Here is a 14,918-nt window from a genome sequence, read left to right as displayed (position 1 = left end):
GATTCTTAAAGTAAATCAGCCCTCTCTACCCGTTGGGTTCCCGTTGTTCTCATGGTTCTGTTCTCTGGTTTTCGTTTCTTAGCCAGGACATACTCTTAACAAGAGTCAAGCCTGTGATTCTTTAGTAGACTTGGGTTTGGGTTAACCACAGTTATCAGATGACATAAATTAGTTGGTCTCTATTTCCTACAGGGTGTATGTGTGTGTGTGCGCGCGCGCATGCTCGCGTGCAAGAGGCTTTTTATATGGATTTGTGGGAGACGTCAACTTATTTCCCAAACTAGATTAAATTAACTACTTTTTTTGCTGACTAGCTTTCCAAATATATGATTTTTTTTTATTGGTTTTGTCTCGTAAATCTGAAATCCTTGTGGGGGAAAGTAATTTGCAAATAAAATCAAAATTGAAATTTACTTATCATAGTATCTAGAGTGTGAGACAGTATATAATTTTAGAGCTCTGCTTGAAAGCTGTTTCACCTCATTAAGAAAAAAGGAGTCTATCATTTGTAGCCTTTGTAAGTTCAGTCATTTGATTTTGATACCTCTTTCCTTTCAAACTCCTTACACGTCTCCTCTTGAGAGATTTTTCTGTAGCTCACCTTGTCCATGAGAACAGCTGTGGAGCCCAGTCCAACTTGCTGGATAGTGACACTCTGTTTCTGCTGTCTCCAGAGCAAACACCAGAAGCACCAAGCCTTCGAAGCTGAGCTGCACGCCAATGCTGACCGGATCCGGGGTGTCATTGACATGGGCAACTCCCTCATTGAGCGAGGGGCCTGTGCTGGCAGTGAAGATGCTGTAAAGGTCTGAATCTTTACCTCCCTCACTGTCATGCATTGCTTTGTCTGGCCTTTCTCACTTAGCAGGAGAAGAGATGAGTTTTAAATGTCACATAGCCCAAGACCCATCACTGTCTTAATTGGAATTCCTAGGATAGATAGCCTGGCATGTGCTTGGAGCAGACAGCGGCAGCTCTGGGTGACTCTCAGTCCTTTACTCTCTCTTCTGCAGGTCCGGCTGGCTGCCCTCGCTGACCAGTGGCAGTTCTTGGTGCAGAAGTCAGCCGAGAAGAGCCAGAAGCTGAAAGAAGCCAACAAACAGCAGAACTTCAACACCGGCATCAAGGACTTTGATTTTTGGCTCTCGGAGGTAAGTGTAGAAACTTTCCCACTGTACCAGCAGAATTTTTTCATTTCATTTTTGGTATATTACTTGTCACCTAACCAAGAACTTCGGAGAAGCCTTATTTGCCCTATTTAAAGAGAAAATGCAAGATAATTTCAAACAGACCCTGACCCAGGTGGGTAATCAGCTACAAATGGCCTCCCTAATTAGGGTTTGAGAAGAAAAATAGGTTAGTTCTCTGTCTTGGTTGCAAAAGTTCATAATTTATAAACCAAAGCAGCAGATGATAAAATGATTTATTTGATTTAGAATTCAGCTTAATGTTTCTATAGTAGATAGAACTTTTAAATTGAATTATTTTTGCTAATATTAAGATTTGTTGGCTGTTTCCCTGATCATATCCCTTGATAGTCACCCAGGACAGCCTGAAAATGTGTTAAGTGATGTCAGAGCTAGAATTAAATAGTTCATGCAAAAGCTGGGCAGGTAGATGATTCAAAGGTGACTTTAGTCTTGTTTTCGTAAAGGTGTAGATTTGTGTGAAATTGCATCGTCTTCTTTGGTCCTTCCCCTGCCAGGTGGAGGCTCTCTTAGCTTCAGAAGATTATGGTAAAGACCTGGCCTCTGTGAATAATCTGCTGAAGAAGCATCAGCTACTTGAGGCGGATATTTCAGCTCATGAGGTAAGGTTGCCTCCAGAAAGAATAGATAAGACCTCTCAGTGCAGAGGACACAGGACATGCCAGGGGGGTTCTGTGACAGTGACACAGATGGCTTCTGTGATCTGATGCCATTGAGTCTGCAGTGTCCTCTTCAAGAGTACTCCCCCAGCACAACATACTGGAAACTGGTTCTGCAAATATGTAAAGAAGCTGGTGACAGGATGCTTGTGCCATCAGCCCAGTTAGGAGCTTAACTGATGGTTTCCTTGTTCCATTGCTTTGAGTTGAAATGCTTGAGACCCTGCTCTCCCACACATCTTCCTATATCCACAGGATCGCCTGAAGGATCTGAATGGCCAAGCGGACAGCCTGATGACAAGCAGCGCCTTTGACACTTCTCAGGTGAAGGAGAAGCGCGACACCATCAACAGCCGCTTCCAGAGGATCAAGGGCATGGCAGCTGCCAGGCGAGCCAGGCTAAATGAGTCTCATCGACTGCACCAGTTCTTCCGAGATATGGATGATGAGGAGTCCTGGATCAAGTATGTGCTGGACTTGTCATCAAGAGTCTTTAGGGGGCAGCTGGGTGGCATAGTAGATAGAGCACTGGCCCTGAAGTCAGAAGGACCTGAGTTCAGATCTGGCCTCAGACCAAACACTTGATGCTTACTAGCTATGTGACCCTGAGCAAGTCACTTAACCCCAGTTGCGGGGGGGGGGTGGGGGGGAGTCTTTAGGTGGGGCAGAGAGGCAAAACCAGGAAGCAGTAAGTAGGTCTAGCCCTGTCCTTAGCAATCAGCTGTTCAGGTGTCTGTTACTGTAGATTTGTTGTATGGCCTCAGGCCTGTGTCTTCGTCTGTAGGCCTTGATGGTCTTTAGCTGTACACTAGCAGAGTCCCCTTGGCCCTGCCTCGCTGCTGTGTGGCCTCTGGAAAGTCTTTTTGGGGCAGCTAGGTGGCACAGTGGATAGAGCAGTGGCCCTAGATTCAGGAGGACCTGAGTTCGAATCCAGCCACAGACACATAACACTTACTAGCTGTGTGACCCCGGGCAAGTCACTTAACCCCATTGCCTAACCAAAAAAAAAAAGTCTTTTCCCAGACCTCAGTTTCTTGATATGTAAAATGAGGCGGTTGAATCTCTGAGTTCTCTTTAAACTCTAAGATTCTGTGATTCTAGAGAAGATGAGATCATGCGTATAAATCAGTGTGAGCTCCCAGGTGGGTATCATGGCCTGGAACTTTGTGGTTTTCTTTTCTTGAGAAAGAGTTTTTATCCTCTTAAAAATGTTGTGTACTGGAGCTAAACTGATATAAATTCTCGGTAGTAAAAGGGGCTGTCTAGGGCATGCAAAAGCCCTTTTTTCCAAGAGAATTTGCAAAGAAGGGTCTTGGAATTACTTAGGTCTCTTCAGCCAGTGAAGGTTATGGTTGACATGCCAGAACACTTATTTTTTTGGATTATTTTTGGAGAGAATAGGTGAATGGGTTGGATTGTGAAGATATTTGTAGATTTAGGGTTGAAGGACATTTTGGGTCTTTCCTACACTGAAAGCCATCTTTCGAACTGGAATACATACAGCTTCCCAGTTCATTAACCTAACATAGCACTAAAAAACCTTTAAATTTGACTTTCTCCTTTGCTTCAGAGAAAAAAAGCTCCTGGTGAGTTCAGAGGACTATGGCCGGGATTTAACAGGTGTACAGAACCTAAGGAAAAAGCATAAACGCCTAGAAGCCGAGTTAGCTGCACACGAACCTGCCATCCAGGTAAATGAAGTGTGGAGTTGTGTTGGGGGGAGCTATGAACTTTCAATCAGACAGAGCTTGAACAATAGTATCCTTACTTAGACAAAGCAGAGGGGTGACCATGTTTGATCTCAGGGCCCACTGAGAAGAGGAGTGGGATTGATGACAATCAGGACAGTAATTGGCATCCCCAAAAGGGATGGGGCATGTCAGTTACCTAATAATACACCCAAGATCAAAAGTCCCAAAGAGGGAAGGGGGCTCATCTGATTTGGTCATAAAGGAAGCATACGGCCAAGAGACAGGATTGGTGGGAGAGCAGTGTTAACATCATAATTTTGTGCCCCTTAGGCTGTTCTGGACACTGGAAAGAAATTGTCTGATGACAACACAATTGGCAAAGAGGAGATCCAGCAGCGCCTGGCTCAGTTTGTGGAGCACTGGAAGGAGCTGAAGCAGTTGGCAGCTGCTCGGTGAGTGAAACCCAGAGCCTGCTTCTCTGAGTTTCATGAAGCAAATGAGGACTCCACTCTCCCTCTTTGTATGTTGAGTGTCTGTTGTACCCTGAGATCAGAATGAACTGGAATAGGGAATAGAGTGTGGTGTCTCTCAGCCCATTCCTGGACCCACAACCCATTACCTACCAGATCTGGAAGCTGCCTTCAGATCCATGGGAAGACTTATATTAAGCAGTCCTAGTCCCTGTTGTACCCTGACCACAAGGGAAGAAAAGAAAGGGAAATCGCATCTTGTGTTCTGGCTACGACAATGGTTCCCTTCAGAATGAGGGGAGCAAAGTCTTGCTATCCTTTTTTGTACACCAAGTTGTACCTTTTATTTTATATTCTGGTGGACAGACGCCAGACTTCCAACTTAGAATGGCTATTTTTTTACTCTTAATAGGGGCCAACGTTTAGAAGAGTCCTTGGAATATCAGCAGTTTGTAGCCAATGTGGAGGAGGAGGAAGCCTGGATCAATGAAAAAATGACCTTGGTAGCTAGTGAGGATTATGGAGATACTCTTGCTGCTATACAGGTAAATGAGGCACTAAAAAGATCACCATTCTTGTCGTAGCTACTGTTATAAAATTATTTTCTTTTTTGTCAGGACAGCATGAAAGTGATCTGGTTTTCCATTTGCTGATGATGCCCACCTGGTCAGCACATTTCATCCTTCCCTTGGAAATAAAATGTTCTGTTAGGTTAGACCTAAGATCCATCCACCCAGCATTCAGTTTGATGCTGGCACAAAAGGATTTTTTATGAGAGAGCATGGTATTAGTTCTTAAAGATCAGAGATGTACCCCAAACACTGCAACAGCAAACTGTCAGAAGTCTAATTGGAATTTGAATTCTCTAAACTACCATTACAGAATCGGCTTTCTAATCTTTGAATCGCTAAGTCAGTAGCCTATTCAGCATGATTATTTAGTCTGAATTAAACTTGATTAACTTCCTTTTCCAAGTTTTATGTAGAATATCATGGAATAGCAAATGAAAAGACTGTTTCTCAAACTAGCATTTTAAGCACTGTTAATTATCACTGGATAAAATAGATATCACTGGATATGAAATTTTTGAAATAATTACCTTTGTATTTATTTGTTTACTTTTGCTGAACTTGCTTAGTTTAAACCTATGTTTTCTTTTTGTCTTTTGGAGCCAGCAAACTATGAATCATAGTATTGGTCTGGCTCTGAGTCATAGCCACAGGTACTGTCTCTCCCCCACAGGGCTTGCTAAAAAAACATGAAGCATTTGAGACAGACTTCACTGTTCACAAAGACCGAGTAAATGATGTTTGTACCAATGGACAAGACCTCATTAAAAAGGTAAACAGATCAGAAAAGTTCTGTCTCCTACCTCCTAATCCTCTGGCTTAAGTAGGTAGGCTGCTTAGTGATTGACCCTGAGAACTTGACTTGAAATGTTTCTTCCAGGTAAAAAAACCCACATAGAGTAACACTTATTTTCCATATTCCATAAAAGAAAACATTTTTATAATGCTAAGTTGATTTTTTTCTTTTCTTTTTAGTAGGCCAGGAAATAATATTTACTAGCCTTAGTAAGACAAACACAGAAGGAGAAAGCCTATCTTTTGTTTTGATATCTTAGCTAATTATCCCCTTGCATTTCTGTAGTAAATAGCCATTCTTATAGGGAGTGTTGCCTTTCTGAGTTAGGATGCAGGGTAGAATTTGAGGTGGCCATTTTTGGCATCTAGATCGGGAGGTGATACTGACCAGTGCATATGGGTTTTTTTGATTCCATAGAATAATCACCATGAGGAGAATATCTCTGCTAAAATGAAGGGCCTGAATGGGAAGGTGTCTGACTTAGAGAAAGCTGCAGCTCAGAGGAAGGCCAAGCTAGATGAGAACTCGGCTTTCCTTCAGTTCAATTGGAAGGCTGATGTAGTGGAATCTTGGATTGGTAAGTAATATTTCAGCAAGATTCATCATTTCTGATCATTAAGATCACATAATCTGGAAGGTAAAGAAATATTATGGGTGCAGGTCACAGTCAATTAGATTTCCTTCATAGATGAGTGTTGTGCAGGTCCTAGATTATCATTAGTTTAATCTCTTTATTTTATTTTTAACTTTTTTTTTTAAATTAGCAAGCATTTTTTGCCTGTGTCTCCCACCTTCTCTCTATCCCTTCCCCACGCTGGGGAGGGGGGGACTTTTGTAACAAATATGCATAGTCAGGTCAAACAAATTTCTGCACTGGTCTTGCCTGAAAATATATGTCTTATTTTGTATCAAGTCCCATCACTGCTCAGGATGTGCATAGTGTGTTTTCAGTCTGCTGGAATTATGGTTTGTCATTGTATTTATTAGAGTTATTAAGTCTTTGAAATTTCTTCTCTTTACAGTGTTGCTATAAACTTTTCTCCTGTTTCTGCTCACTTCCACTCTGCATCAGTTCATACAAGTCTTCCCAAGTTGCTCTGAAATCATCACTTTCTTTATTTCTTACAGCAGAATATTAGTATTCCATTACATTCATTATAGCAGTTTGTTTGGCCATTCCCCAACTGATGAGTTTCCCCTTAGTTTTCAGTTATTTCCCACCACAAAGAGCTGCTATAACTATTTTTGTACATATGGGTCCTTTTTCTTTTTCTTCATCTCTTTGGGGTTTAGAGCTAGTCATTAACTCCTTCATCTTATAACTGAGGAAACTAAAGTTTACAAGTGACTTGCTCATGATCACACAGCTAGCTAAAACCATTTAGAGAAAGTTTAATAGAATTTGATCTTATTCATAATGTTGCTTTGCCCTTCTCACTTTGTAGAGAAGAGGTGGTGTGCTACATATTTTTCAAACTTAAATTTCCAGGTGAGAAAGAAAACAGTCTGAAGACAGATGACTATGGCCGAGACCTCTCTTCTGTTCAAACTCTTCTCACCAAACAGGTCAGTGGCCCCCACTCTCTGTGGAAGGGTAGGTGGAGCTGCTTATTGTGTGTGTCTCTCAACACCCTAACCCCCTTTATCATCACAGGAAACCTTTGACGCAGGGCTTCAGGCCTTCCAACAGGAAGGGATCGCCAACATCACAGCCCTCAAAGATCAGCTGCTGGCTGCCAAGCACGTCCAGTCCAAGGCCATTGAGGCACGGCATGCCTCTCTGATGAAGCGCTGGAACCAGTTGCTAGCCAACTCAGCCGCCCGGAAGAAGAAGCTTTTAGAAGCCCAGGAACATTTCCGAAAGGTAAAGATCAGAATGAATCAGCCTTTGAGGTCAGAGGCCGAACTAGACAATTGCCCAGTGATGGATGTATGTATGAACCAGGGTTTTGTTACAGTAATATCTGTGAGCCACAGATGGTATATAGCTATGTATGACACATAGTTTGCAGGCATGTGTAGACTAATTAGAAAGTTTCCTTAAAAAGCAGGCAGGAAAGACTTGTAATTCCATTGCAGTGTAGGAAAAATTGTAGAAGAGATAAGGTTGATAGGAATGCTAATTTACAGAAGTGAAAATAAGAGGAATCAGAGTTAAAATGTAAAGATGACCAGTAAGCAGCATGTGTTCCTGATGGCCTCAATCTTCTGTATTTTTCTAGGCTTTGTTTAAAAATAAGCTTATCACTAAGTGAGTATCCTAACCCAAGTTTTCCTCTGCTTCAGGTGGAAGATCTTTTCCTGACCTTTGCCAAGAAGGCTTCAGCCTTCAACAGCTGGTTTGAGAATGCTGAGGAGGATCTAACAGATCCTGTTCGCTGCAATTCCCTGGAGGAAATCAAAGCATTGCGAGAGGCCCATGATGCCTTCCGCTCCTCACTCAGCTCTGCCCAGGCAGACTTTAATCAGCTGGCTGAACTGGACAGACAGATCAAGAGCTTCCGGGTGGCGTCCAATCCTTATACTTGGTTCACCATGGAGGCCCTGGAAGAAACCTGGAGGAACCTACAGAAAATCATCAAAGTAAGTCTTCTGCATCCCTTTAAACAGAACGTCAAGCCTCATTCATCCCTCCATCCCAAATTGCCCTTTCCTGCCAGCATATCACATAATCTCAAGAGAAGAAAAAGATTTCTGAGACACTTCTTGCTTGCCTGAGAGAACTCCATCTAACATTAGGAGATTGCTTAGTCTTTGCAGGGGCATGGACCCTCCCCGCCGGCGGTCTGAAGTCTATGCCCCCCTTCTCAGAATAATGTTTTTAATATATAAAATAAAATACACCAATCAATCATACTGAAATACAGTTATCAAAATATATTCTTTTAAAAATCCAAGTTCACAGATCCCATGTTAAGAACTCTACAGTGTCCGAACAGGTGATAAAATCCAGCCTTATCTTAAGGTCCCTTAGTGCAGCAGAACGCAGGTAGCCCCTTCCATTCTTCTGATTATTAAAGATTTAAGAAATCTGCTCTTTTGTGCAGCTTCTATCCATTGAGCCTTTCTGTTCTCTGGTAACAGATAAAAACCCACACAGACGCTTTTCCCAGATATCAGCCCATCAGGTACTTGACAGCTGTCATGTCCTCTTAAAGTCTTCTCCTCTTCAAGCTAAACATCCCTAGTTACCTCAGCCAATCTTTATAGAACATAACCTCAGTGGAGCTCCTTTACTGACTCTCTTGCCTTCCTGAATGCTACATCTGCATCGTCCCTCTGGTTCTTAGGAGCGGGAGCTGGAGCTACAGAAGGAACAGCGCAGGCAAGAGGAAAATGACAAGTTACGGCAGGAGTTTGCCCAGCATGCCAATGCCTTCCACCAGTGGATCCAGGAGACCAGGTGCCCATCTCCTTGTTAATCCATCACAGAGTGGCCCTTGCTGGTCTTGAGGGGCAGCTGGGGGGAAGGTGATCCTGTTCAGGCTAGAATCTCTCTGGGGATGCCCATTCCCTCTATGTTAGTTCATTACACAACAACAGAATGATGGAGCCCTTCAGGCAAGCCTGGTTGTGAAATCGTGGTACTAAGGATTCTTGGCAGAGTTTGTATTTTGGGGCAGCACCACCTGTCTTCCCAAACCTCCAGCTTCAGTTAGAGACCCTCACTTACGGCTTGTCATTGAAACTTGCCACCAGAAAAGCTCCAGGGGTTCCCTGTTGCCACCGGGACAAAATAAGAGCTCTAAGTTGGCAGTCTCGCTGCAGCTGTTCCCCACACACTCTCACCAAACTGGCCTCCCTGCCATGGCGCTCACGTGACAGAGGCAGCCATTACACCTTCACAGTCTATCACAGAGTAGGTACTTGTGAAAGGAGCAAAAAGGAACTGTAGACACAGATCTGTTTTTCCAGTTAGAGAAGAGATTGGGTAAGGAAGCCAAAACAGTTTTTCATGCTATTTTCCCAAAAGGATCAATTGCACATCTAGGAATTAGGAGCAGAAAGGTTTCTCTTCATTGGGCCTTGTGTATATAGTAGTTGCTCAATGCCTACCTGTTGATGAACTAGTGGAAGAGTGCAAGGTGTAGACATTATACTAATGTCCTTTTTTTGTCTTCCTTTTTCTCCCTTTTCAATGGTTGCTTCTCCTGACACCACCTCCTGCTTCTTGGATCCGTGTCTCCATAGAACATATCTCCTCGATGGGTTAATATCACCTTTTTATTCTCCTCAGGCTTGTATTGTGGCATTGGTGTATTGTGTGCTTGTTCCCCGCCCCCCACCTCCCTCCACTCCTTTACCCGGTGGCTTGGCTTAAAGTATTTCTATGATGGGCCTGCCTGTCCAGGGGCGGATTGTAGCACCCTTAAGATACTGTGCCAGGTACCCTCCCTCCCCAAAAGGGAGCGCACCCCACCCCAACCCTAATGTCCAGCCTAGATATCCAGGTTAATTGTAAAAAGTATGCCTGTTCCCTTCAGGACCTAAAGCCTGGGGAGGAGAGCCATTTCTTTTTTTTTTTTTTTTTTTTTTTTTTTTTTTAAACAAAGGAGACATTGTCCTTTGGCAAAAGCAGCATGATGAAGGGAGAAGGCATTGATTAGAGAGTCTGAGTTTTTAAACTATTGCTTCTCCATTAATGTAGTATATCATGTCTATGTATCTATTCTCCCATCTGCCCAGTGGAAAATAGTTTTTGTTGAAGTACTTTGTAGCAAAGCCAGGTGGAAAATTTGAAAAGCGCAAAAGCTTAAAATAGTTTAGAGAAACCTCAATCGTTTTCAGTTTTGATATTGTTTGTGCAAATTACTTGAAATTGGATGAGCTGTGATAGCTCATTTTAGACTCAGGGCTTATCCTATCAAATATGTTCTCCTTTGAACTAAGGGAGACATAATGAGTCTTGTGAGGATCCTGTCTTGCCCTGGGAAAGACATTTTTGGAAAAGTTTTGAGTACAATATTTCCTTTTTTTAAATTGGTGGTTGAGAAAAGGATGTGAAATTCAAAGAATTTTATGAAAGAAAATGGAAGAGCCAGTACAAGATAAGAACCCCCATACTCATTGGATCCACTTAAGTTAGACCACACCTTAGTACCACCACTTCTTTGTTTAAAGAATTGGCTGGTGGGACCATTGTGGTCTTATGAACAGCAGCTTGGGGGGAGAAGGTCAGAACCAGGATGAGGTCACTACTGGGAAAGTGGAAAGGGGATTTTTAGCAAGAGGTCCGCACCAAAGAAACTTTGAGACCTCTGGAACAATTGGCCACCTGGCTCTCCTTCCCAGACTCTCACCCTCTAAGCCCTCGCGTCTATATCTGCCAATCGTGGCTGAGTGAAGTAAAATGCTCCATTTTCCTTTTGGGTCCCAAAAAGTCCATGTCCCTTTCCACTGTAGTCCTCTTGAGTTAAAAAAGTGCCTGCCTGTGGTCCCTCGTGGGTAGAGGTTCTAGTCCACCACTGGACGCCTGCCTTGGCTTTGATGTTACTGTTCTCTGTGCATTGCCAGCTCAGACCTCATAGTGTATTTCTGTCTATATGCTCTTGCCTCTTTCCCTTTTTCCTCCTTTGGTGTGTATTCATTTGGTTTCTTTTCTTTGAATAGCATAGCATATCGTCGGGTCATTCGTGTCTATCAGTATGAAGTTGGGGATGATCTGTCTGGAAGGTTTTTCTCCTCTTATTTTCTCTTCTTACCTCACTGTGGTTTTCCCAATGCACTCTTGACTTCCTGGGCGGCTCTGCTTCCTCACTAACTCACTGCCTGTGGCCGCTTGGGAAGGAGGAGCCTCTGTCCTTTCCCCTGCACCAGTGCCTGGACTCCCACCCTGCCCTGCCACCCCACCTGAGGTCCTGGTGTGTGTTTTTCCCATGGGAATAGAGCATAACTAGCTCTGACCTGCTGTCATAGGAGAAAGCTTTATTGATTTCCATTGCTAGAGCAATTTCCTCAGTTTCAAGGGGCAGCAGAGTATCATCATACCTAGAGAGAAATCCTGGGAGTCCTGCCTCTGGCAGGCCCATAACTGCTAGTAGAGGAAGTTTTGTTTCGTTATGTTGTTACTGGGTTGTTTTTTGGGTTTTTTGGTTTTTTTTTTTACGAGAAATTCTCTATCCCAGTGAAACCACATTCTCTAACCCCCCAGGGATATGGAAAGGTAGTTTCCAGGGGAAGAGGTAATAGGTGGCATATACACCTCCATCAAAAACACGGTGTTACCTTGTCCTTGCATGGTAACCACAACTTGTTCTTTGTTCACTAGTTGCCTGCTGTGAAACCTCACAGTGACACATTCAGAGACCAGAGCATCTCAGAACCAAAGCACATCATTACTATTCACATGCAGCCTTTGCACATCAACATCAAAACCTTGTGCAGATACATAACCTAGAGTCGGGAACAGGAATCTAGGAGACCAGCCAGTGTTGTTTTCCTCATTGGGCCAAACTGTCAGGGCTTTACAAAAACTTTTAAAAATAACAAATGCCAATGGTCTTAGCAACTCTTAAGCAGAAAAGATTATTCAATTTACTCTAAGATATTGATCTCATTTTCAGTGTTGCTTATATCCATACTCTTTGGTGTCGGCACCATAGTTCCTCCCCCCCCCCCCCCCACAGTGAACAGATTGCAAAAAGGCCCTGAGATTGAGCCCCTGGCAACCGAACCTTAAGGAAACAGTTTGGCTTCTAACCTCCTCTCTCATCTTGGCCATATATGTCGTCCTTTCCCAAGTCTCCTACTGTTGTAGTATGTAGAGCACGGTTGTTGGAGCTGCACTGTGTTTCTAATCTTACAAGATGGGGAGAGAGATGAGCACTTCAAATTGAGCACAACATATCTCCCAGTTCTTTCCATGGGAGTCATGGGACTTGAAACATACTCCCAAGTCCTTAAGAAGGTCACTAAAATGACTGCCTGAAGTAACCAATCTTCATTTAAAATACTGGGACTGGAAAAACATGGGGAAATAGGCCTTTGGTGTAATATAGTAAGGCTGGTGTAGTTTTTAAAAGTACAATGAATGGGTAGAGTACCGGGCTAAGGAGGTAGGAGGCTTCGGTTCTATTCCTGTCTCCATTCTCAAACTTGCCTTATCCCTGTTGAGTCTCAGTTTCCTAATCTATAAAATGGAGATAAATTTGCCTTAGCTACCTCATGGGGCGTTTCTGAAGTGATGTTAGTTAATGAAAGATGTGTTTTGTGCTCCATGAAGAAAGGGACTTACGTGGAATGCAAAACGTATTATTTCATTCCTGAAGGGATGGGGTTAATTTTAAGCCCCCAACCCATTGTTCCTTCCCAAAATGTTTATCGTGCTTCTTTGTCTAGGTCCTGTATGGTAGAAGAATCTGGGACCCTGGAATCCCAGCTGGAAGCCACTAAAGTAAGTGTGCCAGGCATGGCTCCTGGTCTCTGCAGTTGCTTGCTGGAGTGGCCCTGCTTCCTGGGAGTAAAGCAGGCACCTCCTCCCCCATGAGGTTATGGCATTTTCCTCCTTAGCTTCAGTTAGATCCACAGTTTGGCACAAGGTGTTTAACACCCAGGGGCTGCCAGGGGGCCCTGCTCTTTGAGAACCAGGGATTCTTTTCTTCTTCCTCATGCCTTCACTAGGCCTCTTGTTTTAGTAAAAATAAAAATCCTGCATCCAACAGCCTTTTATTCTCAAAAAGTGAAAAAATATATGGGAATAGCCATCCTTACCACCAACTCTTCCCACCCACAGCGTAAGCACCAGGAGATCCGGGCCATGAGGAGTCAACTGAAGAAGATTGAGGACCTGGGGGCAGCCATGGAGGAAGCCCTTATCCTGGACAACAAATACACTGAGCATAGCACTGTAGGGCTGGCCCAACAGTGGGATCAATTGGACCAACTTGGGATGCGAATGCAGCACAACCTGGAGCAGCAGATCCAGGCCAGGTATGCCTCTACTGCGTCTTCCCCAGATGTTAGGCTGCTTTATGGTGAATGAGAAGAAATTCCTTCATTACTTCTCATGAAAACTTAGGGTGGTGGGTCTTAGAGAGTTTAGATAAAAGGAGGGTAATAATCTTGGGATCAACAGGAAAAGTAATGAAAATATAACAACCACTTAATAGCTAGTCATCTGGTTTTTGGGATTCTCTAGGGACTCAAGTGTTTAGAAGGGACAAATTTTGTATTGGCAAAAAAACAGTGATCACCCAGTTGCTGGCATATACAAGTGCCCGGGCTACGTGGACAAGTTCCTAACTATGCTTTTGTTCACAGGAATACAACTGGTGTAACTGAAGAGGCCCTGAAGGAGTTCAGCATGATGTTTAAGTGAGTACTGCCACAGTTCCCCAGGGAGGTTTCTAAAGGGAGGTGTGTCACTTTGGGCTTCATGCTTCCCAACACAATTCTGCCAACTCTAATTCCCTGACTCTCTGCATTCCAGACATTTTGACAAGGATAAATCTGGTCGACTCAATCACCAAGAGTTTAAATCTTGCTTGCGTTCCCTGGGCTATGACCTGCCTATGGTGGAAGAAGGAGAACCAGACCCTGAGTTTGAAGCTATCCTTGACACTGTGGATCCAAACAGGTACAATTCCAGAACACAATAAGTGGGCAGGAGCCACAGGATCATGCAGGGTGATGTCCAGGCTAAAACACGTTCACAGTCTCTAGGATGGATGCTCTATTGTTTTACTCATTTCCCTTTGTTCCTTTCCCAGGGATGGCCATGTATCACTGCAAGAATACATGGCTTTTATGATAAGCCGAGAGACTGAAAATGTCAAATCCAGCGAGGAGATTGAGAGTGCTTTCCGTGCCCTCAGTTCTGAGGGAAAACCCTATGTGACCAAGGAAGAATTGTACCAGGTATGCGTGAAATGCATGACTCTGATCCACCAGGTGACTGACTGTTGGGCGTTCTTGTCTCAGGAAGAGAATGGAAGCTTCCATCACTGGGTTTTATAATGAATCACACTGAGGCCAGGGTGGAGAATTTGAGCATCACCAGTGACGGGAATCTCACAAGGCAGCCCCATTCCATGTCTGTTATATATACTCTTTCCACTGAGCCAGAATCTATCTTCCTGTAAGCTGCAGACTGAACATACCTTATCAGGTCTAAAAACAGGATATACCAAAACCTTATATGCTAGCACTGAACATTTTTAAAGCACTTCTAACAACACCCTTTAGGGAATGTCCCCCCTTGAAATACTGGTAACAGCCTCTTGTGCCTTTGTGACTTTACCATAAAGCCAGTTGGTCAGTGGTAGAATCTGGACTAGAAGCTACCTCTCAACCAATTCATGTACTTAGGAGGTCATGATTTTCTCACTGATATTCTGATCAGCTCTGTGCAGGGATTGTGGTCTCCATTGACTAAGTCTGCAGACTGTCAGTTCTATAGTCTTCTAAAAAGTGTCATCATTTGTGTCATCATTCTTCTGTGTAATGAGGAACCAATAAGTGGGGCTCCCAAGAGATTCTGCCCTCCACAGCTAGAGTCAGTGCTGGTTAGAGACAAAAGTTGAGCTT

At 43.5% G+C, this 14,918-nt stretch overlaps 1 protein-coding gene across 7 annotated transcripts in view; it reads left to right on the top strand.

Annotated features, from left to right (window-relative positions):
• SPTAN1 (spectrin alpha, non-erythrocytic 1) overlaps positions 1-14,918 on the top strand; it is a 61,747-nt gene that overhangs the window by 46,260 nt on the left and 569 nt on the right. For 6 of the 7 annotated variants that reach the window (XM_027869320.1, XM_027869319.1, XM_027869318.1 and 3 more), the window contains 19 exons: positions 675-806; positions 1,014-1,151; positions 1,706-1,810; positions 2,123-2,331; positions 3,438-3,558; positions 3,889-4,010; positions 4,441-4,573; positions 5,271-5,369; positions 5,811-5,970; positions 6,883-6,959; positions 7,048-7,257; positions 7,680-7,976; positions 8,684-8,796; positions 9,585-9,602; positions 12,732-12,786; positions 13,126-13,322; positions 13,653-13,706; positions 13,822-13,968; positions 14,102-14,249. In XM_027869320.1, coding sequence (XP_027725121.1) covers positions 675-806; positions 1,014-1,151; positions 1,706-1,810; positions 2,123-2,331; positions 3,438-3,558; positions 3,889-4,010; positions 4,441-4,573; positions 5,271-5,369; positions 5,811-5,970; positions 6,883-6,959; positions 7,048-7,257; positions 7,680-7,976; positions 8,684-8,796; positions 9,585-9,602; positions 12,732-12,786; positions 13,126-13,322; positions 13,653-13,706; positions 13,822-13,968; positions 14,102-14,249 — 2,535 coding nt within the window. The remainder of the gene's footprint in view (positions 1-674; positions 807-1,013; positions 1,152-1,705; positions 1,811-2,122; positions 2,332-3,437; positions 3,559-3,888; positions 4,011-4,440; positions 4,574-5,270; positions 5,370-5,810; positions 5,971-6,882; positions 6,960-7,047; positions 7,258-7,679; positions 7,977-8,683; positions 8,797-9,584; positions 9,603-12,731; positions 12,787-13,125; positions 13,323-13,652; positions 13,707-13,821; positions 13,969-14,101; positions 14,250-14,918) is intronic. The other variant, XM_027869317.1, reaches the window with a different exon arrangement.

This window comes from Vombatus ursinus, unplaced genomic scaffold (genome assembly GCF_900497805.2).
Source record: "Vombatus ursinus unplaced genomic scaffold, bare-nosed wombat genome assembly UNPS02014793.1, whole genome shotgun sequence".
Taxonomy (NCBI): Eukaryota; Metazoa; Chordata; class Mammalia; order Diprotodontia; family Vombatidae; genus Vombatus; species Vombatus ursinus.
This window is presented reverse-complemented; position numbering and strand designations above follow the sequence as displayed.